This window comes from Hemitrygon akajei, chromosome 12, assembly GCF_048418815.1.
Source record: "Hemitrygon akajei chromosome 12, sHemAka1.3, whole genome shotgun sequence".
Lineage (NCBI taxonomy): Eukaryota > Metazoa > Chordata > Chondrichthyes > Myliobatiformes > Dasyatidae > Hemitrygon > Hemitrygon akajei.
In genome coordinates, this window is record NC_133135.1 from 14,751,998 (window position 1) to 14,779,149 (window position 27,152).

The 27,152-nt window shown below is 41.6% G+C and overlaps 1 protein-coding gene across 6 annotated transcripts in view; it reads left to right on the forward strand.

The window, feature by feature from the left end:
• The first annotated feature begins 635 nt into the window (after positions 1-635).
• LOC140736730 (calcium-activated chloride channel regulator 1-like) overlaps positions 636-27,152 on the forward strand; it is a 71,921-nt gene continuing 45,404 nt past the window's right edge. For 2 of the 6 annotated variants that reach the window (XM_073062605.1, XM_073062609.1), the window contains exons 1-4: positions 636-771; positions 5,739-5,841; positions 20,865-21,080; positions 21,253-21,396. In XM_073062605.1, the coding sequence (XP_072918706.1) occupies positions 20,916-21,080; positions 21,253-21,396 (309 nt within the window). In that variant the 5' untranslated portion in view covers positions 636-771; positions 5,739-5,841; positions 20,865-20,915. Of the gene's footprint in view, positions 772-5,738; positions 5,842-16,016; positions 16,100-20,864; positions 21,081-21,252; positions 21,397-27,152 lie in introns of those variants that run through there. The other 4 variants (XM_073062606.1, XM_073062607.1, XM_073062608.1 and 1 more) reach the window with 4 other exon arrangements.

The following is a 27,152-nucleotide window of genomic DNA, read 5'->3' on the forward strand; positions in this document are numbered from 1 at the left end:
GCAGTCATCCCTCAATCCAAGGTGTGTAAGATGATGAGAGGCATTGATCATGTGGATAGTCTGAGGCTTTTTCCCCAGGCTGAAATGGCTAGCACTAAAGAATACAGGTTTAAGGTGCTGGGGAGCAGGTACAGAGGAAATGTCAGGGTTAAGTTTTTTATGCAGAGAGTGGTAAGTGCATGGAATGGGCTGCCGGCAATGATGGTGGAGGAGGATACGATAGGGTCTTTTAAGAGACTCCTGGATAGGTACATGGAGCTTAGAAAAATGGAGGGCTATGGGTAACCCTCGGTAATTTCTAAGTAAGTACATGTTCAGTGCAGCATTAGCCTGTATTGTGCCATAGGTTTCCTATGTTTCTATGTTTGTCCAGCATATTTGGTGCACTCACATGGCAATTAATATGCATTCTGTAGCCTGACCAACTGCTGTTAAGTAGATTAATTCACTGTTGTCAAAAGTGTTTGTCACAGTTATACCATGTGGAATAATGATACACTGGCTTTAATGGGTTAATATACAGTGTAAAGGCCGAAATTGTTGATTGGATGCGGAATTGCATCATTGGTGTTATGCCAAGATTATCCTATTGTCATAAATATCACAAGCAGTAATTTCCTTTGCATTCTGGCCATGTCCGTTAGATTGTATAAAGAGCAAGGTTGTTGGAATTCTACTTTGACCAAGTCTGTAACAGCTGCAAAAGAATTTGTCAGGTTGAGACTGGACATCTGGTCATTGCTCTTGAATCCTGTGAATGAAAGGAGAGACGTGAGTTATCTCATATTATTGACTATACATAATTGTTGCATGTTTTTATAATAAACAGAGATTTTCTGTAAACTCTACTGTTTAATTGCTGCTTTCATCAAGAAGGTACAGGAGCCTCAGGACTCACAGCACTAGGTGTAGGAACAGTTATTACCCCTCAACTAACAGGCTCCTGAACCAGACGGGATCATTTCACTCAACTTCACTTACCTCATCACTGAACTGTGGACAGCCTATGGACTCACTTTCAAGGACTCATCTCATGTTCTTGATATTTATTGCTTAAAATGTATATTCAGTGTTATTATTTCTTTTTTTTCTTTTTGCATTTGCACAGTTTGTTCTCTTTTGCACATTGGTTATCCGACCTGCTGGTGCAGTCTTTCATTGATTCTGTTATGGATATTGAATTTATTGAGTATGCCAGTAAGAAAATGAATCTCAGGATTGTATTGAATGGCAAATATTGTACAAACTTTAATGATGATCCATAACTAAAAATCTCTGTCCTGGTGTGGAGATATTGGGATCTGACTGATATGTGAAGGAATAAAATTTTGGTAGCAACAGTGGAGGGGGAAGAAGGTCAGAAAAACTGGTATGAATATTCTTTCTCAATCTTTTTTATTAAGTTTCAAATTGATAAGCACAACAATGATAATGATACAAAGAGATTGGAATTACATTAATAACGGTTAACGTATACAGACACAAACTCCAAGTAACATATGTAATCTAAGCCTGCCAATCTCGTAATAACTGAACATGAAAAATATTTTTAAAAAATTTTATACAGAAAAATAAGTCCCCCAAACCAAAAAAAAAACAAAACAAAAGCTGGGCTGCCATGTTCCATTGGTTAAAATCACTATTTGTCATTAACTCCACTCTTCTATACACAAACCATATAACCATATAACAATCACAGCACGGAAACAGGCCATTCCGGCCCTCCTAGTCCGTGCCGAACTCTTAATCTCACCTAGTCCCACCTACCCGCACTCAGCCCATAACCCTCCACTCCTTTCCTATCCATATACCTATCCAATTTTACCTTAAATGACACAACTGATCTGGCCTCTACTACTTCTACAGGAAGCTCATTCCACACAGCTATCACTCTCTGAGTAAAGAAATACCCCCTCGTGTTTCCCTTAAACTTTTGCCCCCTAACTCTCAAATCATGTCCTCTCGTTTGAATCTCCCCTACTCTCAATGGAAACAGCCTATTCACGTCAACTCTATCTATCCCTCTCAACATTTTAAATACCTCGATCAAATCCCCCCTCAACCTTCTACGCTCCAATGAATAGAGACCTAACTTGTTCAACCTTTCTCTGTAACTTAAGTGCTGAAACCCTGGTAACATCCTAGTAAATCGTCTCTGCACTCTCTCTAATTTATTGATATAAATATTGAATAAATGGCCTCCAAGTTTCTTCAAATTTAACCAAAGGGTCGATATGCCACTCCTAATTTTTTCCAAGTTTAAACATTTTTTGAGAAAACCATTGAAATGTAGTTGGGGGATTAGAATCTTTTCATTCAAATAAAATAGATCTTCTAGCTATTAATGTAACAAATGCAATCAAATGGTAAACTGAAGAGGATAATTGACTAGAGTCCATCACTGGTAATCTAAAAATTGCAGTAATAGGATGCGGTTGTAAATCAATACGCAAAACTACTGAAATAATATCAAAAATGTCTTTCCAATATTTTCCCAAAAGAGATCAAGACCAGAACATATGCATCAAGGAAGCTACCTCAGAATTACATCTGTCACAGACAGGATTTATATGGCAATAAAAACGAGCTAACTTATCCTTCGGCATATGGGTCCTATGAACCACCTTAAATTGTACCAAAGCGTGTCTAGCACACATTGAAGAACTGCTAACTAGTTGGGAATTTCCTCCCATTTCTCTATAGGTAAAGATACCTGAAGTTCTCTTTCCTATTCATTCATAATTTTATCAGATGTACCTAGACATACTTTCGTAATCAGATCATGATTACATGCTCATGATCAGATCATGAGGACATGAGTTGAGAGTTAGGGGACAAAAGTTTAAAGGTAACATGAGGGGAATTTCTTTACTCAGAGCGTGGTAGCTGTGTGGAACGAGCTTCCAGTAGAAGTGGTAGAGGCAGGTTCGGTATTGTCATTTAAAGTAAAATTGGATAGGTATATGGACAGGAAAGGAATGGAGGGTTATGGGCTGAGTGCGGGTCAGTGGGACTAGGTGAGAGTAAGCGTTCGGCACGGACTGTGCTGTAATTGTAAATATGGTTATATAGTTAAATAATTGCTATTAAACTCTTCTGATAGGGATTTAAACCTAAATATTTTTCTGTAATTTCAATTTGATGCGGTATCAGAAAAGTAGGTAAAATAACATTCAAAAAGTTTCTAATCTGTAAATATCTGAAAAAAATGTGATCTAGGCAAATTATATTTATCAGACAACTGTTCAAAAGACATGAGACAGTTATCCATGAATAAATCACGAAAAAAAGTTATTCTCTTTGTTTTCCATAAAGGAAAAGCTTGATCAATTCCGGATGGTTGGAAGAAAAAATTAGATATAATCGGACTTGATAGAATAAGATTATTCAATCCAAAAAATTTACGAAGTTGAAACTACAGTTGTATTGTATGTTTAGTTATTGGATTAGTTATTTGTTTATTTAGTTTAGTAAGTGCAAAGGGAAGCGAGACCCCTAAAATAGAAGCCAATGAGAAGTCGACTCGCACTTGAGGTTCACCCATTGTGGACATTGAATTTCATCCAGATCTTGTGTCCAGAACGTTAAATATCAAATATTAATTGCCCAATAATAGAATCTTAAATTCGGCATTGCCAAACTGCCATCCTTTTTTGATTTCTGTAAATATTTTTAACTTCAGTTTAGGATTTTTATTCTGCCATATATATGAAGAAATTTTAGAAGCAATAATATCAAAATTAGAAATGAAGGATTGGAATGAAAATTAGAAATGAAGGATTTAGAAATGAAGATTGGTACGGCCTGAAATAGATACAGAAATTTTGGTAAAATAATCATCTTAATAGCATTAATTCTACCAATAAGGACAATGGGTACCATTTAGTAAGTAGTTGTTTAACATAATCAATTAAGGGTAAAAAGTTAACTTTAAATAGATCCATATGCTTCTTAGTAATTTTAACACCCAAATAAGTAAAGTAATGAGTAACCAGTGTACATGGTGATTGTCTATAGATTGGAACTTACATATTTAATAGGAAAAGCTCACTCTTATTAAGATTCAATTTATAACAAGAAAAACTACTAAATTGAGCAAGTAGTGATATTACTGCAGGGATGGATTTCTCTGGGTTATTCATTAACCTCCTAACATTAAAATACGAATAACAATTTTTAATAAATCCTATCTGTTTGTCAGAGACAATTTGTGGCAATACGTTTTCCAATCTAATTGCCAATATTTTGGAAATGTTTTTGAAGTCCACATTAAACAAGGGTATAGGTCTATATGATGCACATTCAGTGGGGTCTTTATCTTTTTTAAGAATTAAAGAAATAGATGCTTCATAAAGGATTGCGATAATTTACCTACAAATAAGGCATCCTTAAAGATTCTACATAACCAAGGAGAAAGTAGATTTGAAAAAGATTTTAAAAATTTTACTGTATACCCATCCAAACCAGGTGCTTTACCAGAATTCATCAAAGAAATTGCTTTCTTTATTTCTTCTTCCGTAATGGGTACATCTAATGCTAAACGTTCATTAAGTGGTAATTTTGGAATATTCAATTTCCTTAAACATTCATGCATTATGGTAGAATTGTCAGGAAATTATGATTGGTATAAAGAGGTAGGGTTTCCCCCTACAAGTACAGCTGGCTTTCTCCGTCCAACTCTTGCTGGAGATTTAGGCATCGTCAGTCTTTTGTGTTCCCACTGTATAAACTGTTGGCAACAGCCAGGGGTGAGAGAGAACTATGAAGAGAAATCCAGGCATAAAATAAATCTGCTGCCAACAAGTGGCCCTCTTGTGCAAGTGCAAAGTCGGAATCAAAGTTAATTTAATATCAAAGTATGCATCTGTCGCAATACTATCTCAAGATCATTTTCTTGCAGGCATTTAGGGGAAAGTAAAGAAATACAACAGGATTTATGAAAATCTATACAAAAAGTGGCAAACAATCAATCTACAAAAAAAGACAAATTGTCAAATAAAAATAAATAATACTGAGAATGTGATTTGTAAAGTCCTTGAAAGTGAGTCTGTAGGCTGTGGTATCAGTGCATAGTGTCCTGAGTGAAGCTATCCATGCCGATTCAGGAGCCTGATGATTGCAGGGTATTAACTGTTCCTGAACCTGGTGGTGTGGGACATAATGCTTCTGTATTTCCTCCCCAATCATAGTAGCAAGAAGCAAGCAATGCCTGTAAGGTGGGGGTCCTTGATGATGGATTTTTTCTTCCTGTGACAGTGCCATTTGTAAATATGCTCAATGATGAAGAGGGCTTTGTCTGTGATGGTCTGGCCTGTATCCATCACTTTCAGTTCTTCCTCTCCAAAAACTTGGCCAGAACAAATGTCTTTGACCAGAAAATCTTGGAGCTTGAACTCCTTAAGGAATCCTCAAAGTGAGATTATTGGTTATGGGAACATCTCAAAAGAATGGCATAACTACAGTCATCTATTGAGATGTTCCCACCACCAATTATCTCATTTAAAGGATGCTTTATTTTGTTATTTCATGCTCTTGTTTTTTGTTTATATTTGCATTGGCACATTTTGTTGTCTTCTATACTCTACTTGATCTTTCATTGATTCTGTTATTATTCTATAGATTTGCTGAGTATGCCCACAGGAAAATGAATCTCAGTGTTGTATGTGGTGATATATATGTACTCTGATAATAAAATTTCCTTTGAATTTTGACTGGCATGTACCCTTCACTTTCTCTAGTCTTTTCCATTTCTGAGCATTGATGTATCCCATATCCCATTGATACTGTTAAAGAATAAGAAAAATTGGAAAGGGAGTTCAAAAGTTCTGACATAACCCAAAGGTAAGGCAAGTTCTTCCTCCACAAAGTCCTGGCCAGAACAAAAGTCTTTGACTAGAAAATCTTGGAGCTTAAACTAGAGGCAACAGAAAAGACTGAAACATCTTGACATTGATAGAAACGAGCAGTCAACGTTTCGGGCCGAGACCCTTCGTCCTGATGAAGGGTCTCGGCCTGAATCATTGACTACTCATTTCAATGGATGCTGCCCAACCTGCTGAGTTCCTCCAGCTTGTTTGTACGTGTTGATTTGACCACAGCATCTGCAGTGTATTTTGTGTTGACATTGATTGAGATACCTAATGTGTCAATTCCAGTAATCATTGGGAATGTTTTCCAATGATGTCAGGCATAAATTGACTGCAATAAACATGAAGATCTATCAGAGACAGTAATGGTGGAACATGTCCCATTCCCTGCACAGATACACTGCAACTTAGTGTCCCTGAACCAGTGATAGCACAGGGAGGATGTAAATTTTGTAGGATGGAAATCTGTTGTCACTGTTACTGAAGTGCCACACACTCTCTGCATGCATGCCCATTGTGATTCCTCTTTGCATTCCAGCCTTGCTGCACCAGATACTGAGATTGCAGATATGGTAGATCAATGTTCTTACTAGTAGTTGTTTCAAGTTGCTAATCTTCAGACAGATGGGTTTTGTTTCTGTCTTTATTTTCAAACCAAGTGAGAAGGTGTGAGATGCCAGGTCCTGGTTAGTTAACAGCTCACTGTCCAAGGCTGATCCTGTCAGATCCTGGTGAAACACAAGCTGTATGACCTGAGCTATGGGTACAAGAAGTTGTTTTGACACTATAGCAACCATGCTTCAGTCGGAACTTAATGCAGAACCAATCTGAACACAGCTGACTAAATCCAGATGGGGTCTCTTCAATAGATTCACAAATTATTGTGATAGCCTAGCATTTGACACTATATCAGATTCAAAATCAGAATCACATTTATTATCATAGAATCATTGAGTTATAGAGCACTATGTCCCAATGAGTGCATGCCAAACTGTTATTGTGCTTATTCCCATGAACATGCATCTGGACCATGGCCCTCCATACCCCACCCATTTATGTACTTCTCCAAATTTCTCTTGGCAAGGAATGTTTTGTTACAGTGAGAGATCGCCAGAACTGAGTTTAAGTAGATTCATTGTCAGAAAAGCCAATCATTTAACTTGCAGGAATTCTGTAGAACAGTAAAAAGACCTTTGTTTCACTATTTAACATTCTAAGAGTAAATGCTAATCTGTTTTGTTTTCCAAATTCTGATCATTGCAACTGAGCAAAACACTGTCACTGCGTTCAGATATGGGTCAATTGTGGATCGAGAAACATTGAAGCAGGTCAATAGTTCACAGACTTTAATGCAAACAGAGTTACAGGGGAAATAAAACAATAAGTGTTAGGCCAAACAGGGCTGTCACATGGAAAATGAAGCCAACCCTGTGACTGAAAGGAATAACTAAATATATAAAAAATACCACTAGTCTTCAGAGTCAGTTGACTCAACTGTCCTATTTTCCCAGGCAAAGCCGAATGCAAGCAGGCAGCAAAACAATGCTGTGCTTTGCCCAAGTTTCGAGAAGTGCTATGACACAAAGAATGGCGTTCAAAAATAACCTCAACTAAGTAATTGTTAGCTGACACATGCATATTCACAAGTGCAATTGCTGTATCTGCTGCGCTGCTGAATCCATGGTTGTGACAAACACTTTACTGAGATTTTCTAGTGAGAGAGCAATGGAGAAGAAAGAAGGAAAGTAGTAAGACAGATAGCAGAAGAACAGTGAAACACACAGAGGATTCACAGAGAACATGCAGATAACATTCAGTTGGTCAGCTAGCACACAACACTAGAGAAAGTTCAAAGTCTTTTCCTTGGATGTGTCATAAGGGGAAAGGAGGCTGGACCCAAATGCAGGACACAGGCACTGAAGTACTAGGGGCAGGACAAGAACAACTAAACAATAGAGAAGATGTGGTGACTATGGTGTGCATGAGGGACATGATGTTCAAGGTGATTCTGGGGTTCCAGGAGAGTCTTAGAGTTCAGGCAGGGCAGGATTCCAGAGTTCACTGGGCAGGCCACATAACTCCTGGGGAGGGTCCAGACCTCCCAGGCAGGAACACAGGGGCCTGAGCAGGTCACAGGGCACCCAGGTAGGTTGCAGGGCACAACCCATCAGCAGAAATGGATGGAAAGGGGCAGAGTACCCCACCAGGCAACAGCAGTCCAGCCAGGCTTGCCCAACACAGGCAAGGGATAGGCAGGGAACTAGGTCCAGGGTGACTGCCAGACTTACTCAAAGAACTCATCTTTAACAAGAGACACTCCAAACCAAGGCAACTCCCCAACTCCACTCAGTCCCAGAGCCCCCTATATACACCGCCAGCCAATGGGCATCAGGTGCGCTTCCTTGAGCCCCAACAAGCCACGATGATCCAGAGGTGTGACTAATTGGGCTCAAGGGCGAAAGGAGGGACGGCTACAAGAACCGGAGTCAAAACTTGTCATGACAGCGTCCGGACGACTCCACCAGGGGTTAAGGGCGTAAGGCAAGGCAAGGCAACCTACCAACAGGAAAGAAAATAAGTTTGAAAGAGCACCAAGAAAAAGTTGCCAAGACCTGAGAACCTAATTATAGGGAAAAACTGAATAAGTTAGGACTTTATCTCCTGGAGCATAGGTGAACAAAAAGAGATATGATTAAGGCATACAAAATTAAGAAATACATTGTTAGTGTAAATGCAAGCAGATTTTTTTCCACTTTGGTTAGTTGAGACTAGGACTAAAGGTTACAGGTAAAGGCTGAAAGGTGAAATATTTAAGCGGAACCTGAGGGGGGGGGATCTTCTTAACTCAGTGGGTGGTGAGAGTGTGGAACGAACTCCCAATGGAAATAGTGGATACAGGTTTGATTTGAACTTTTAAGATCAATTTTGAAAAGTACTTGGAGGGAGGGGTATGGAGGGCTATGGCGTGGGTGCAGGTCAATGGGATGTGGCAGATGAATAGCTCAGCACAGAATAAATGGGTTGATGGTCCTGTTTCTGTGCTGTTGAGTTCTATGACTCTAACTTGTTATAAACACACAGAAAGACTAAGAGACATTCAGATGCTTCAGCAAAGCAATCAGATTTATGCAATTGCACACATTTTAAGTATCTGTTATGGTGAGGTACCTTAGATAATGGACAACCTCTCATTTTATTCAAGAAAAAGACATTTGTAAAAATGTTCTTTTAAAATAGATGGAACTCTTAGAATCATGGCTTTCACTATAGAACACAGAATATTACAGCACAGAAACAGACCATTCAGCCCACAGAGTTGTGCCAAACCAGCTAAAAAGCAAATCAAAAACACCAAACACTAATCTATTCTACATTCACCATGTCCAAAACCCTCCATCTTTCTTCTATCCATGCACCTATCCAAACGTCTCTTAAATGTCTCCAATGTATTTCCCTCAGCCACCATACCAGGCAGTGCATTCCAGACATTCATGACTCTGAGTAATAAAATTACTCCTCACACCCCGCCCCCTTACGTACTTTTGCTCTACTTGTTATGGTCCGGTCTGGTCCGGTCCGGAGCCCGCATTCCGGGTCTTGATCCGGTCCACGTACTCTGGACTCCGGGTCTTGTAGCCATCCCTCCTTTCACCCTTAAGCCCAAATAGGATCATCTTGGCTTAAGGAGGTGCACCTGATGCCTATTGGCTGGCTGGTGTATGTAAGGGACTCTGGGACTGAGTCTAGTTGGGGATGTGGGTGGTTGAAAGTGGGAACTGATGTTGGTGGTGCATGTGGTTTGGAACTTGTTGAGGAAAAGAGAGTGGGGAAGGAGTGGGAATTGCTGGGAGGGGGGTTGCCTGGGTCTGGTAATGGTGGACAAGGTGAGAGGAGGGGCTGAGGGAAAGAGAGTGGAGGAGTGGGATAGGCAGCTGGGGAGAACTGGATTATTGTGAAGGGAGAAATAAAGGGAATAAGGAGATAGTGAGGGGATGGATGAATGAAAACTGAGACAAAGGGAATAAAAGAATAAGAAATGAGAGTGGAGAGAGTTCTGAAAGTGAGGAAGATGAACAAGTTCAGAGAGGAGGTGTTGTCATAATTAGGTTTAATGAGAAGGTGCAAGGACACATGAAGAAAATTAACCTGTTTGTGCTAACAACAACTCTGGCAAATAAGATAGGGGAAATAGTATTTGCAAAAGTCCTTAATGATGGTAATCTATTGGTAAAATGTGTGAATGAAGAACAACTTGAGAAAGCACTCAAGCTAAAAGAGATAGGAAAATGCAAGGTGGAATATACAGGGAGGGTGGGAGCATGAAATGGTGGTTGTAAAGGAGTAATCATGGGTGTACCAATGAGTATAAACATGGAGGAGTTGAAGAGGAATATCAAAGGGGGGAAAGTAATTAATGTTCTAAGACTGAAAACAACAAAGGAGGGAATGAAAAAGGAAAGTGAAACAGTATTGATTGAATTTGAAGAAGAAAGAGTGCCAAGGAAAGTGTTCCTGGGTTTCATGACTTGCCCAGTAAGGGTATATGTGCCAAAGCCATTGAGGTGCTATAATTGTCAAAGGTTTGGACACATAGCTAAAAACTGTAAAAGGCAGAGGAGATGTGCTAGATGTGGGGATGATCATGAATATGGAAAGTGCGGAACAGGAGTGCAACCAAAATGCTGTAATTGTGGAGGAGCTCATAATGTGGCATGTAGTGGGTGTGAGGTTATGAGACAGGAGAATAAAATTCAAGAAATAAGAGTGAAAAGAAAGATCACTTATGCAGAAGCTGTAAGAATGTCAAGAGAATAGAATAATGCTCCTAATGACCAGAGAGCAATAGGGATGCAAGAGATGCAGCGAAGAGTAAATGACAGGATTTATGTGGAAAAAAAAGCTCTAATAACATTCATTGCAGGAGTCATTAATAATACGGCAGAGGTAAAGTCAAAAAGTGACAAAATTCAGCTGGTGGTCAAAGCAGTGGTAAACCATTTAGGGTTAGTAGGACTGACATGGGAAGAAGTGAGAGAGAACCTCACTAATCAGTCAAGCCAGGAAGTGTCATAGGTTGGTTAGTACCCATTATGGTGATTATTTTGCAATGGAATGCAAGAAGTTTACTGGCCAATGGCCAGGAATTTAAGGAATTTATTAAGGAAATGGTTGTAAAACCGGATGTAGTGTGTATTCAGGAAACTTGGTTGAAACCAGCTTTAGACTTTGTGGTACATGGGTATACAATGATAAGGAAAGATAGAAATCTAGGGGGAGGAGGAGGTTGTGCTATGTTAATCAAGCAAGGTATACCGTATAGAGTACTGGAAAAAGGAGACGATCAGGAATACATAGTGGTGGAAATATGCGAGAGAGGGGAAGGAGTGGTTATAATTAACTACTACAATCCATGTAAAAGGTTGGATTTGGACAGCCTACTAAGGATACAAGGACAAAATAGACATAAAGTAGTGTGGTGTGCAGATTTCAATGCTCACAGCACAATATGGGGGGATCCGATTACAGATTCAAATGAAACGGTAATTGAAGATTTGATGGAAGAAAGGGATTTGGTATGTATGAATGATGGTAGAGGAACAAGGATAAACATAACAGGAACTGAGTTGGTATTAGATATTACGTTAGTGTCTAATGTCTTGGCTGGCATCAGTAACTGAGGAGTTTGGACTGCTTCAACAGTAGGCAGCGATCACTACCCAGTTTTATGTTCAGTGGGTGAAAGAGTTGAAATAAGACCAGGTGGGGGAGTCCCAAAGTGGGTGTTTGGAAAAGCAGATTGGGGTAAGTTCCAGAAGTTAAGTGAAGAAGCATTGACAAAGATTGCCATTTCTGGAGATATAGATGAATTAAACAGTCAGGTGACTTCAGCAATTATTATGGCAGCAGAAGGATCTATACCCAGGAGTAAAAATAGGATGAATAGAAAAATAGTGCCATGGTGGACAGAGGAATGTTGTCAAGCTGTTTTTAAAAAAAAAAACCCCCAGAAATAGAGCATATAGGCTAGTTAAAAGAACCCATAATATGCAGCATTTGATTCAATATAAGAAGGCACAGGCAGTGGTGAGAAGAACTATACGTCAAGCTAAAAGGGCAAGTTGGAGGAGTTTTTGCAACAAAATAGGAAGAACAATGCCTGTGGGAGAGATATGGGGAATGATTAAGAGGATGGGGGGATATAGAAGGGATTGGGAGTATCCAGTAATGATATCTGAGGAGGAAACAGCAGACTCCAGCAGGGATAAGGCTGAGATCATGGCCAAGTCATTTGTAAAGATACATAGTTCAGAAAATTTGTCTGAAGAAGAAGGGAAAGAACAATGAGTCAATACCCAGGTGTGTTAAACAGGAGGAAAGAAACAGATGATATAATTGATGATCCATTTACTTTGGCAGAAATGGTGAGAGCAATAAAGAGATCGAGACTTTTCATCATTATGATCAATGATGTCTTCACAAAGGTACCAGTGGATATAGGTAGGTCATTGTTTGCGGATGATGGGGCCTTGTGGAAAAGAGGCAGGAACACGGAGCGTATAATCAGGAAACTACAAGGAGTAATTGATGAAGTGGTAGAGTGGGGTTATGATTGGGGATGTAGATTTTCAGTGGAAAAAAACTCAAACTGTATTTTTCACTAGGAAAAGAATTGAAGTAGGGAAGAAGTTAAGGATGTATGGGATTGAATTAGAAAGGGTTGGATCATTTAAATTTCTGGGATTTATATTTGATTCATGATTAACATGGGCAGACCATATCAGGAAAGTTGAGGAGAAATGTAAAAAAGTAATAAATGTGATGAGATGTTTGACTGGTAGGGAATGGGGAGCAAGTTGTTCAGCATTAAAGAAAATGTATGTGGCTTTAGTAAGATCTGTGTTGGATTATGGAAGTGTAGCATATGGATCAGCAGCTAGGTCTCTTATAAGGAAACTGGATGTGATTCAGGCTCAGGTTTTGAGAGTGTGCAGTGGGGCTTTTAAAACATCACCAGTATCAGCCCTGCAGGTAGAAATGGGAACAATGCCTTTGGAATTAAGAAGGATGCAATTGATGGCAAACTACTGGGTTAATTTGCAGGGACACAATGATTCTCACCCTGCTAAAGGAGTGTTGCCGGAGTCCTGGGAAAATGGGAGGTTTCAGAGGGAAAACTTTAGTTGGGTAGGGAGTGATATTGCTAGATCATGTGGAGTGTTTGATCTAAGGATAAGTCCTTCAGTAGTTTATCCGGTTGTAGCTCCATGGAAGCTGGTATGGCCTGACGTAGACTGGCATTTGTTAGAGGTAAAAAGGAAAGGAAAGTATAAAACTGATTTGGTAAGTGCATTTAACTGTTATGTGATGGAAAAGTATAGTGATTATACTCAGGTCTGTACAGATGGTGCTAAGGAACCTGAGACAGGAGTGACAGGTTTTGGGGTGGCTATACCAGCAAAAGCAATTGCAATCAGCAGAAGAACATCTGATAAGTTAGTGGTGTATACAGTGGAGATGATGGCAGTGTTGGTTGCGTTGGGTGGAGAAAACTAAACTAGTCAAAGCGTTGATATGCTCAGATTCATCTTCAGTACTAGCAAGTTTAAGGTCTTCTCACTCAAACAGCCAGCAAGATGTACTTCATGAAGTCCTTCAGTCAGTCACAAGAGTTGCAAATCAGGGAGGTCAGGTTAAATTTCTATGGGTTCCAGCTCATGTAGGGGTGAAGGGCAATGAAAGGGTGGATGAGTTGGCAAAGAGGGCAATAAAGAAAGAAAATATAGAAATGCACATTAGTATCAGTAAAGCAGAGGTTAAGTGTGTAATCTGGGGAAAAAAATTAACCAAATGTGGCAAGAAAGATGGGACAGGGAGGGGAAAGGGAGGCATTTATATCAAATACTAAAAAGTGTTGCAGGGACTAGGGTAGGAAGTATATACAGAAGAGAGGAAATAGTGTGGACTAGGTTAAGGTTGGGTCACTGTGCACTAAACCAAACACTGAAATTGAAAGGGCAACACCAGACTGGACTGTGTGAGGAACGTCAGGAAGAGGAGTCAGTAGAGCATGTAGTTCTGAGTTGCAGGAAGTATGGGATACAGAGGGAGATGATGAGAATTAATCTAAGGGAATTGGGGGTGCAGGAATTCACATTAAAAGGGTTGCTGGGCATGGGTGAGAGAACACGGGTCAGGGTATTTTTAGCTTTCTTAAGGGGTACAGGGGTTTTTTATAGGATATGATGGATAAACAGAAATAGGGTACTAGGATGGGGAGGATAAAGTGTAGGTTAGAGTATGTGTGCGATTGGGTGAAGGGATTTAGAATGTGAGTCCATCGCATACTCCGGAGCAGAAGGTGGCGGTAATGCACCATTAAGCTGGGGGGGGGGGGGGGGGAGAGGGGGAGACGGAGACACACACTAGTTGGGGGTTGTCCTGTTTGCCTTGTATATGTTGGTCCCGCTGTTCCATCTGGTTCACCTTGATTGTGCTGGTTGCCCTATTTATCCTATTTTGACCTGGTTGTCCTGTTGCACTGGTTGCCTTGTTTACCCTGTTCTGTCCTGTGTGTCATGTTTGTCCTGCCTGTGCTGTTTGCCTGGTTTTGTTCTATTCATCCTGGCTTGGAGTACCCACTGTTAATCAACTAGTTCTGTAAGTCTGTTCTCATAGTCACCCTGGACCAAGCTCCCTTCTGATCCCTTGTCTCCTTTGGGTAAACAGGCGGGACTGCTGTTGCCTGGTGGGGGACTCTGACCCTTTCCTACCCCTCCCTTCTGATGGGTTGTGCCTCACACCTGCCCAGATGCCCTGTGACTTGCCTGGGCCCCTGTGTTCCTGCCTGGGAGGCTGGGCCCTGCCTGGAAGTTATGTGACCTGCCCAGGGGGCTAGCCTCCCAGCATTCCTTGTCCCACAGACCCATCCTCTAGCCTAGCCAGGGTCCTGCCTCGCCATGAACTATCTCTGAACCACAGGATCACTTTGAATGCCACGTCCCTCACACACACCATAGTCTCCCCGTGGATCTCAAAGTTAGGATATCGAATGTAGAACTGTTCTATGATAAAAAAAATTTACTTTGACTCATTTGTCACATGTACATTGAAACACTGGGGGGAAAAAACTACAGTGAAACACATTGTTTGTATCAAAACAGCTAGATTGTGCTGGGGGCAGCCCACAAGTATCACCACACTTCCAAAGCCAACATAGCATGCCCACAAATCACCAGCCTTAACTGTATGTTTTTGGAATGTGCAGTCGCGAGGTAAACCTTACAAACTCCTTATAGACAGTGGTAGGAATTGAATCACAATGATTGTTTGATAGTTATGCAGATAAGACCATAAGACAAAGGAGCAGAGGCTGGCCATTTGGCCCATCGAGTCTGTGCCACCATTTCATCATGAGCTGATTGAATCTCCTCTTTAGTCCCATTTCCCCACCTTCCTACCATAACCTTTGATGCCCTGACTGCTCAGATACCTATCAATCTCTGCCTTAAATATGCCCAATGACTTGGCCTCCACTACTGCCTGTGGCAACAAATTCCATAGATTCACCCCCCCAGCTAAAAAAATATTTTTGCATCTCTGTTCTGAATGGGCGTCCTGCAATCCTCAAGTCATGTCCTCTCGTACTAGACTCCCCCACCATGGGAAACAACTCTGCGACATCCACTCTGTCCATGCCTTTCAACATTTGAAATGTTTCTGAGGTCCCCACTCATTCTTCTAAACTCCAAGGAGTACACGGACCCCTGTGGAACACCACTGGTAACCATCAGCCAACCAGAATGGGATCCCTTTATTCCCATTCTCCGTTTCCTGCCAATCAACCAACGCTCTATCCACGTATGTAACTTTCCCGTAATTCCCTGGGCTCTTATCTTGTTTAGCAGCCTCATGTGCTGCACCTTGTCAAAGGCCTTCTGAAAATCCAAATACACAACATCCACTACATCTCCCTTGTCTAGCCTACTTGTAATTTCCTCAAAAAATTGCACTAGGTTTGTCAGGCAGGATTTTCCTTTAAGGAAACCATGCTGAGTTCTGCCTATCTTGTCATATACCTCCAGGTACTCCGTAATCTCATCCTTGACAATCGACTCCAACAACTTCCCAACCACCAATGTCAAGCTAACAGGTCTATAATTTCCTTTTTGCTTCCTTGCCCCCTTCTTAAATAGCAGAGTGACATTTGCAATCTTCCAGTCCTTCGGAACCAGGTCAGAATCTATCGTCTTTTGAAAGATCATTGCTAATGCCTCCGCAATCTCCACTGCTACTTCCTTCAGAACACGAGGGTGCATTCCATCTGGTCCAGGAGATTTATCTACCCTTAGACTATTCGGCTTCCTGAGTACTTTCTCTGTTGTAATTGTGACTGTGCATATTTCTCTTCCCTGACACCCTTGAATGTCTGGTATATTGCTGATGTCTTCCTCAGTAAAGACTGATGCAGAATATCGTTCAGTTCCTCCGCCATCTCCTTATCTCCCATTACAATTTCTCTAGCATCATGTTCTATCGGTCCTATATCTACTCTCCCCTTTCTTTTACTCTTTATATACTTGAAAAAGCTTTTGGTATTCTCTTTGATATTATTTGCTAGCTTCCTTTCATAGTTCATCTTTTCCCTCTTAATGACCTTAGTTTCCTTTTGTAAGCTTTTAAAACCTTCCCAATCCTGTCTTCCCACTAATTTTTTGCTTCCTTGTATGCCCTCTGCTTTGCTTTTACTTTGGCTTTGACTTCTCGTCAGCCACGGTTGTATCCTTTTTCCATTCGAAAATTTCTTCTTCTTTGGAATATATCTGTCTTGCACCTTCCTCATTTCTCGCATAAACTCCAGTCACTGCTGCTCTGTCGTCCTTCCCGCTAGTGTCCCTTTCCAGTCAACCTTAGCCAGTTCCTCTCTCATGCCACTGTAATTTCCTTTACTCCACTGAAATATTGACACATTGGATTTCAGCTTCTCTTTCTCAAATTTCACAGTGAACTCAATCATGTTATGATCACTGCCTCCTAAGGGTTCCTTCACTTCCATCTCTCTAATCACCTCCGGTTCATTACACAATACCCAATCCAGTACAGCCGATCCCCTAGTGGGCTCAACAACAAGCTGTTCTAAAAAGCCATCTCGTAGACATTCTACAAATTCTCTCTCGAGATCCAGTGCCAACCTGATTTTCCCAATTCACTCACATGTTAAAATCCCCTACAATTATCATAACACTGCTCTTCTGGCAAGCCTTTTCTATTTCCTGTTGTAATTTGTAGTCCACATCACTGCAGCTGTTTGGAGGCCTGTAGATAACTGCCATCAGGGTCCTTTTACCCCTGAGATTTCTTAGCTCAACCCACAAAGATTCTGTACATTCTGATCCTATGTCAACTCTTTCTAATAATTTAATATCATTTCTTATCACTAAAGCCATGCCACCCCCTCTACCTACTTGCCTCTCCTTCCGATACACTGTGTATCCTTGGGCGTTCAGCTCCCAGAGACATGCATCCTTTAGCCACGTCTCAGTGATGGCCACAATATCATACCTGCCAATCTGTAACTGTACAACAAGATCATCCACCTTATTCCTTTGTTGCATGCATTTAAGTATAACACCTTAAGTCCAGTATTTAGTACTTTTTGCATTGATTGCACTGCAACTCATCCCAATGGCTGCATATTTACTCCATCACCTGCCTGTCCTTCCTGACATCCTTACTGCTCACTTCCTTAGATCTATTTCTGTTTTCCCTCTCCTCTGCTCCATCATTTCAGTTCCCATCCCCCTGCCAAATTAATTTAAACCCTCCCTAACAGCTCTATTAAACCTTCCCGCCAGGATATTGGTCCCCCTAGGATTCAAGTGTAACCTGTCCTTTTTGTACAGGTCACACCTGCCCCAAAAGAGGTCCCAATGATCCAGAAACTTGAATCCCTGCCCCCTGCTCCAATCCCTCAGCCACACATTTATCCTCCACCTCATTCCATTCCTACTCTCACTGTCGTGTGGCACAGGCAGTAATCCCGAGATTATTACTTTTGTGGTCCTTCTTCTCAACACTTCTTCCTAACTCCCTATATTCTCCTTTTTTTCCTACCTATGTCATTGGTACCTATATGCACCACGACCTCTGGCTCCTCACCCTCCCACTTCAGGATATCTTGGACGTGATCAGAAACATCCCGGACCCTGGCACCAGGGAGACAATCTACCAACCAGGTCTCCTGACTGCATCCACAGAATCGCCCTTCTGACCCCCTAACTATTGAGTCCCCTATTACTACTGCCTTCCTCTTCCTTTCCCTACCCTTCTGAGCTACAGGCCTGACTCTGTGTTGGAGGCACGGCCACTGTCGTTTCCCCCAGGTAGGCTGTGCCCCCCAACAGTACTCAAACAGGAGTACTTATTGTCAAGTGGTACAGCCACTGGGGTACTCTTCCCCTTGCCCCTCCTAACCGTGACCCACCTGTCCACCTCCCATGGCCCTGGTGTGACCACCTGCCTGTAACTCCTCTCTATCAACTCCTCACTCTTCCTGACCAGACGAAAGTCATCAAGCTGCAGCTCCAGTTCCCTAACACGGTCCCTAAGGAGCTGCAGCTTGGCATACCTGGCGCAGATGAGGATGTCCGGGAGGCTAGGAGACTCCAGGACCTCTCACATCCGACACTGAGAACAACAAGCTACCCTCACACTCATACTTCCCCTTTCCTCAAATAACAGGAAAAACTGAGACCGAAACCTATCTTGCCTCACCCGTTTCCACCTAAGGCCGTAGAGCCAAAGCCCTTAAGCCTTCACTCTGCTCCGGGCTCAGTCTGCTGCCCGCTACTTAAGGCTGTGCCTGCCGAACTCCCGTTCTGATCATATAACCATATAACAATTACAGCATGGAAACAGGCCATCTCAGCCCTTCTCGTCCATGCCGAACGCTTACTCTCACCTTCTGACTTCCTTCTCCAAATCAAACCCGAATCAGCCAGTACAGTACATTCAGCTCACAATGTTGTGCTTTTTAACCTACTCTATGATCAATCTAACCCTTCCCTCACACATAGCCCTCCATTTTTATTTCATCCATGTAACTATCCATGACCTCAGTTTAAGTACACAATTTGTTGAAATTGGTGTCACAGATAGATAGAATGGTGAAGAAGGCATTTGGCATGTTAGCTTTCACCAGTCATGGCACAGAGAATAGGAGCTGGGAAGTTATGTTGCTGTTGTACAAGATGCTGGTGTGGCCACACTTTAGAAATTGTGTAGTTTTGGTTGCCTGTTATGGGAAAGGCGGTGTTGAGTTTGAAAGAGTGCAAGGAGGATTAACAAGGATGTAGCCGGGATTGGGAAGGTTAAGTCTTTATTCATTGGGGCATTGGGAAGTAAGAAGGTTTTGCCAGTGCATAAAATCTTGAAGGCCAAGGACAGGATGAAGGCACATAGTCTTTTTCCTCTGAGAAGGAAATAAAATGCTTGAGAGCGTCAGTTTAAGGTGAGAGATGAAAGACTTTAAAGTTTCTAAGAGCCAACTTTGGAGGGTGGTGCATATATACCAGAGAAATTAGTTGAGGTAGGTACAATAACAACAAGTAGGCCAAATGTAGGCCTACTCCTGCACCTATTGTCTATTGTCTCATTAAAAGTTTAATGGATAGGAAGAGTTGCAAGGCATATGGGTCAAATGTGGCTAAGTGCTTTGGTGGGCACTTTGCATGGCATGGGAAGGTTGGGTTAAAGGGCCTGATTCTGTGCTAGATTACTCTATGACTCTGTCATTCCCCATCCCAACAATGCAATGAAATTGGACCATCGGACCATATTGCCGAAGGAAGGCCTTTGAATCATGTCACATGCAGCTCTCCTTCTGGAACCATGAGCATTCACAGAAATAAAAATGCTCAGGGTTCCATGTTCCATCTACCACTTTCTTGCCCATTCCCAGAATCTGCCTAAGTCCTGCTGCAGACATCCTGCTTCCTCAGCACTACCTTTCCATTCACCTATCTTTGCATCATCTGAAAACTTGGCCACAAAGCTATTAATTCCTAATTCATGTGAAAAGAAGTGGTTTTAGCACTAACCCCTGTGGCACACTAGTTACCACAGACAACGAGAGAAGGCCCACTTAATTTCTACACTGTGTCTTCTGCCAGTCAGCCAATCTTCTATCCAAGGTAGTACCTTTACTGAAATACCATGGGGTCTTATCTCGTTAGGCAGCCTCATGTGTGGCATCTTGTCAAAGGCCTTCTGAAAATCTAAATAAACAACATTAAAATATTCTCCTTTGTCTATCCTGTCTGATAATTCCTCAAAGGTTTCAAACAGATTTATCAGGCATGATTCCCCCTTTAGAGAACTATGCTGACATTGGCCTATTATATCATGTGCCTCCAAGTATGTCAAAACCTCATTCCTACTAATAGACTCCAACATCTTTCCAACAACTAAAGTCAGGTTAGCTGGCCTATAATGTCCTTTCTTCTGCCTCTCTAGAGGGGTATGTTCTGAGTGCAGTTCGATGGGAGTAGGCAGATTAATAGATCAGCACAGACCAGGTAGGCTGAAGGGCCTGTTTCTCTGCTGAACTTTTTGATGACTTTATGACTCAAAGTCTCTTCATCTGTTCTTGTTTCCTTCAGGGCTAAATGCCTCCACAATATCTCCTCACAGCTTATCCATTGCAAGAAAGACCTACCTTTTCTATTCCATCTACAGTACATAATGTTCCTCAGGTTCTCTCAGCTTAAACCTGAGAAAAGTCACAAAGCAAGTTGAATTTGTTACTCACAGAAGGGTTTTGCTTATGTTAATTCCATGATGACATATTCTTGTAGCTCTGTGTCTGATGCAATTGCTTGTTATGTTAAGATCTGCTGATGATGAAAGCCTAACACAAATTAGAAATGCTGAGCCAATATCATATACTTTTTGTGCTGAGGGTTTAATATTTCATTCATTTTTTCTGAATCTTGGGCAAAGGTGTCTTTGTAAGCATAGGAAGCGAGTGGAGTAGAGCAAAACTTCAGTACAATGATTGTTCTGCGGAAAAACTTTGCCGTGGTCTTCAGCTATCTCCTAAGTGTTTATGTTGAGAGGAGCTGTGGAATACATGTGGTGGATAATGGATACAGAGACATTGTGATTGCAATTAAACCAAGTATCCTATATGATGAGAAGCTTCCTGAAAAAATCCAGGTAAGATCTAAAATGAATTCATATTTGTTGTTTTATGTCAATGATGTGTTGTATTACCTTGAAATTAAGATTTGATGACAGGAGGAAGAGTTAAAAGAATATGTGGCTGTGATTGCTCTGGTATGATAATTAAAATACAACAAGACATTGATTTTAAACTTGTTTCCTTTAGGCAATGATGACTGAAGCCTCCTCTTTCCTGCATCAAGCTACCAAACAGTGGCTCTATTTTTCAGATGTTAAAATCCTTTTGCCTAAATCCTGGCCAGTTAACTCCAGCTTGGTTCCAAGATCAACTAATCAATCATATGAGAAGGTAAGAACAAAGGAATCAGAGTGATAGTAAATGGTTGTATATCAGATTGAATAATGGTAGAGAGCTAGTATCTAGTTGCCCAGGGTTCAATACTGAAATGGATGTGTTGGATAACATTTATAAATTTATGGATGAAGGAGTGGCAAAGTGTGAGAGGGTGATAATATACACTGATGTAGATGGGCCTGCTGAAATGGCAGCAAGTTAGAGGTGAAGAGAAAGACTGAGGTATATATGATATAATACCAATAATTTACTGTTCCATCATTCAGAAATCCTGATGGTTCAGCATCAGTTAACTGTGAAGTTTCGCAACCCCCCCCATCCCCCCAAACTCACCAGTGCCCCATTTCTGTTCTCCCTTCAACTCAACTGGACACCAGTTCCTACACACCTTTGGATATACTAAAATCCTTTCTCCTGTGCTTCTTTATCCTCACCAGTGCCCCATTTCCAAAGTTCCCTTTCTTTGTACTGAATCCCAGTTTCTGCTCTCTCCCTTTCAACTTACCCTGTCCTGGTTTCTGCCTTCCTCCTTAACTCACTGGGACGCTGATGTGATCTCTTTAAATTCAATTTCACTTCATTTCCCACTCTCCTGTTAAGTTCACACAGTTCCTTTTTCCTGTGGTCCTTTTACACCAATTGTAGCCTAGTTCTTGATCCAGATTCAGATTCATATTTGGATTCATTTGTTTATCATTTGTACATTGAAACAGACAGTGTAATGTATTAACAATGAACACAATCCAAGGGTATGTTGGGAACAGCCTTCAAGTGTCATCCCATATTCTGGCACCAACGTAGCCTGCCCACAATGCTTGGCAAAACATCATGGGACACCACAGGGCAACAAGACAACACCACAACAAGCCCCCTTCTTCTCTCCCTTCCATCCACATACATGGACAGTCCTCCAGACTCCAGACTTTGGCTAGCAGTCTTTGATTTCTGGTTTTCTGATCCACATTCAGGCCTCAGTTTTTTGTATTGATCCCCACCCAAGCCAGTGATGGGACCCCAAGCCCAGGCCTTGCATCACTGGGTCTCCAGTCTCTACACTTTAGCTTTCAGCCATTACGCTTTGACTTCTGGTTTTCTGATTGACGTTCAGGCTTCAATTTTCAAATTTCTGTATTCGCACAAGCGAATGAAGGTCTTTGCTGTCCAGGATCTACGACTCACCAACCCTCGAATGGCAGAACAGACTCAATGGGCTAAATAGCCAAACGTTGCTCCTCAAGATTCAATATTGGTTATTGTAATTCTTCAGTAAATGAGTGTAAAGGAGAACAAAATGATTGTTATTTCAAATCTGATGAAGCATATAAAAACACAATACACATAAAATAGAATAAATATAATTGTAAAAGCAATCCCGTAAAACACAATGTAAAAGTAAAGGTCAAGAGGGGTGGTTTGAAGTGTGTTGAGCGGCTGTGGAAAGGAATGACTGTTGTGTGTGTTGTGAAGGTTGAGGGTGGTGGAGTGGGTTAATTAATGGGTGGAGGTGTTGATCAGCCTGACGGCTTGAGGGAAGTAGTTGGTTTTATATCAAATTTCTCAGAATGTTTAGGATTGCAAATCATGGAATACCCTTTTTGACAAAACAAAAGATACTCTGTAGTGAATAATTATGCTGCCAGAATCAGTGATATCAAAATGAGAAGTTTTGTTTCATAACACATTGTTTTAGTCTTTGCATTATACTCCGGAAACAAGGTTGGTAGTAATTTGGTGATTTAATTGTCTATTCAGTTTGTTCCTGTTTACAGTTAGTGTGGCATATAAAAATTTATTGACAATGAATCATAGAGATATACACGCAGAAATGGATCCTCAATCTTCTCCAGGCTCCACATCAACTATACAGCAATCCCATTTACTGACGCTAGGTCCGTGGCAATCCAAATGTTCATCAGATACATTTTAAATATTACCTATACCTCCCTGTAATCCACACCTATCCCTCTTCCAACCTGGTCATTCACTGCTTGTGATGTGGCCTTTTACACTGGTGAAAATAAGATTCAAGTTTTGACACATGCAAAATGCTAGAGGAGCTCAGCAGGCCAAGCGGCATCCGGAAAAGAGTAAACAATTGACATTTTGGGCTGAGACTCTCCTTCAGGACTGAGGACGGGGGAAGATGCCAGAATAAAAAGGTGGGGTAGGGGGCAGAGACGCTTATCCCTGCAACCGGCCAAAGTGCTACAGCTGCCCATTCACCTCCTCCTCCATCTCCATTCAAGGTCACAAACAGTCCTTCCATGCGAAGCAGCAACTCACCTGTGAATCTGCTGGAGTCGCTTATTGTGTCCAGTGCTCCTGTTGCAGCTTCCTCCACATTGATGAGATCCATCGTAAATTGGAGAACCGCTTCGTCAAGCACCAGAAGCAGAATTTCCCAGCAGCGAAACATTTTAACTTCGATTCCTATTCCTGTTCCAAATTGATGTTCCATGGCCTCCTCTTGTGCCACGATGAGGTCACCCTCAGGATCGAGAGGCAACACCTTATAGTTTGTCTGGTTAGCCTCCAACCTAGTGGCACGAACACCAATTTCTCATTCCGGTAGAAAAAAATTCCCTTCCCTCTCCTTCTATTCCCCACTCCTGCTTCTTACTGGTTCTCACCTGTCTATCATTTCTCCTGGGTCCCCTCCTCCTTCTCTTTTTACTGTGGTCCTCTTGTTTCCTATCTGATTCCTTTCTCTCCAGCTCTTTACCTTTCCTACCCACCTGACTTCTAGCTATCCTCCTTCCTTTATCCCTGCCTTTTTATTCTGGCATCTTAACCCTTCCTTTCCCGTCCTGAAGAAAGGTTTTGGCTTGAAACATTCATTTCCGCAGACATTGTCTGACCTACTGAGTTCCTCCAGCATTTTGTGGATGTTGTGGTGCTGGAGCATATTAATAGGTGGAGGTGTTCATCAGCCTGTCTGCAGAGACCAGGTGACCATTTTGCAGAGCACCTACACTCTGTCCACAGTGGCTACCACAAGTTTCCAGCTGCATGTCATTTTAACTTTCCTTTTCTGTCTGTCATCAGCCTCCTCCATTACTACAGAGAGGCCAAATATAAATGACAAGAACAACTTGAAGCCATAGACTTACACAGCATAGAAGTGGGCCTTTCGCCCAACTCATCCCTGCTGACCAAGATCCTTTGAATTTTTGACCATCCAAGAAAGGTTAGTGGTGTTGTGGATAGTGTAGAAGATTGTTGTAGTTACAATAGGATATTGATAGCAATCAAAGTTTGAGTGAGAAGATGAAGTTCAATTCTGAAAAATGTTAAGTGATGTATTTTGGAAGGTCAGACTTGAAAGCATAGTACAGGATGACAGCTAATAGCAGGATTATGAGTAGTGGGGAGAGCAGAAGGATCTTAGAATCCACGTCCATAAATCTCTCAACATTCTTGCACAAATTGAGAGAATGGTTAAGAAAGTATGTAATGAGTTGGCCTTCGTTATTTATTTATTTGTTTGTTTGTTGAGATACAATACGGATTAGACACTTCAAGCCATGCTGCCCAGCAACCCCTGATTTAACCTAGCCTAATCATGGGACAATTTAGTGACCAATTAACTTACCAACCAGTACATCTTTGCACTGTGGGAGGAAACACAGTCAATAGGTTTCAACCGGTATATTTAATGTCAGAGAAATGTATACAATATACATCCTAAAATTATTTTTCTTCTCAAACATCCATGAAAATAGAAGAGTGCCCAAAAGTATGAATGACAGTTAAATGCTAGAACACCAAAGCCCTCCCACCAGACCCCCTCCCCCACACAGGCAGCAGCAAAGCTACAATCCCCTCCTCCCCCACTAGCAAAGTAACACTGGCGCTCTCCACTGAGCACTCAAGCTTGCAAAGCCTCAATAAAGATACAGGCTTGCAGTACCCCCAAACCTGGTATATGACGTACCACAGGTTCTCTCTCTCCCTCATAAGTGAAAAAGAGATGTCCCCATTTCACAGTGAGAGGGGAGATGCAACTTGCGGATTATGATGCTAATAGTCTATTATGTCACCTTTTCTGAGCCCTATGCCCAACTCCGGTCTATGGGTACATAGCCAGCAGCAAGCCACTCCTTCCAATCTTCTGTGTTCTCCCACAATGCATCAGTCATCAGCGGAACCAGCCCGCCTCCAGAGACATGAAAATCCGGCACCCCAAAGGCGTGCTAGTTTCCTAGGCCGTGTCCTTGGCATATTGAAAACCGGCCAGTCATGAAGCCCTAAGAGTGGGTCCCATTCCCGCAAAGAACCGAAGTCAGCATGTAACTCCAGCTCAGGGTCTTCAAAGGAACCTTGAAAGGGAAAAAAAGAGACATCAATGATGGAAATAGAGTTGTTTCTGAAGATGCAAGCAAAGGAGTCACCGTTTACCGTCATCATCACAAAGCTCTGCCCTTCTCACAGGAAGAATGTAGAAACTCCGTATAAGCAGCAGTGGGAATAGGACCCAAGTCACTGGTACTATAAAGTGCTGTGCTAACTAATATGCTACTGTGCCACCTCAGTCAGGCAATTGAGTTTAAGAGCCTTGAGGTAATGTTGCAGCTCCATAAAAGTCTGGTTAGACTACCCTTGGAGTATTGCATACAGTACATTTCTGGTCCCCTCGTTATAGGAAGGATGTGGAAACTTTAGTGATGGTGCAGAGGAGGTTTACCCAGGTGCTGTCTGGATCAGAGAACATGTCTTATGAGGACAGGCTGAGCGAGCTAGAGCTTTTCTCATTGAAGCAAAAGATAATGAGAGGTGATTTGGTACTGGTGCATAGAATTATGAAAGGCATAGCCAGAGTGGACAGACAGCAACTTTTTCCAAGGGGAATAATGGTTAATATGAGGCAACAGAGTTGTAAGTTGATTGGTGGAGTGCGTAGTGGGAAGAGGTAAGTTTTTACACAGAGCATTATGGATGTCTGGAACACATTGACAACAGTGGTGGTAAAGGGTGATACATTGGAGATGCATTAAAGAGATTCTTAGACACATGGATAATAAAAAATGGAGGGCTATGTGGGAAGGAATGGCTAAATGATTCATAGACTCTTAGGAAAATACAGCACAGAAGCAGGCCATCCAGCCGATCTAGTTCATGCCAAAACCATTTAAACTTCCTAGTCCCATTGACCTGCACCAGAACATAGCCCTCCTGTCCAGGTTGCTATCAGAACTTCTCTTAAACATTGAAATCGAACTAGCATGTACCATGTGTGCTGGCAGCTCATTCCACACTCTCATGACCCTCTGAGTGAAGAGGTTTCCCCTCAAGTTCCCCTTAAACTGCTCACCTTTCACCCTTCACCCATGATCTCTGGTTGTAGTCCCACCCAACCTCAGTGGAAAAAACCTGTTTGCATTTACTCTATCTACACCCGTCATAATCTTGTACACCTCTATCAAATCTCCTCTCAATATTCTATATTTTAAAGAATAAAGTCCTAACCTATTCAATCATTCCTTATAACTCAGGTCCTCCAGACCTGGTAACATCCTTGTGAATTTTCTTTATTTTCTTTCAATCTTGTTTACATCTTTCCTACAGGCAGGTGACCAAAACTGCATACACTACTCCAAATTAGGCATCAGCAACATCTTACACAATTCGTCATAATATCCCATGCTTTGCACTCAATACATTGAGTTATGAAAGCCAATAGCTTTCTTTACCACCCTGTCTACCTGTGACATCACTTTCAATGAATTATGGACCTGTAGTCCCACATTACT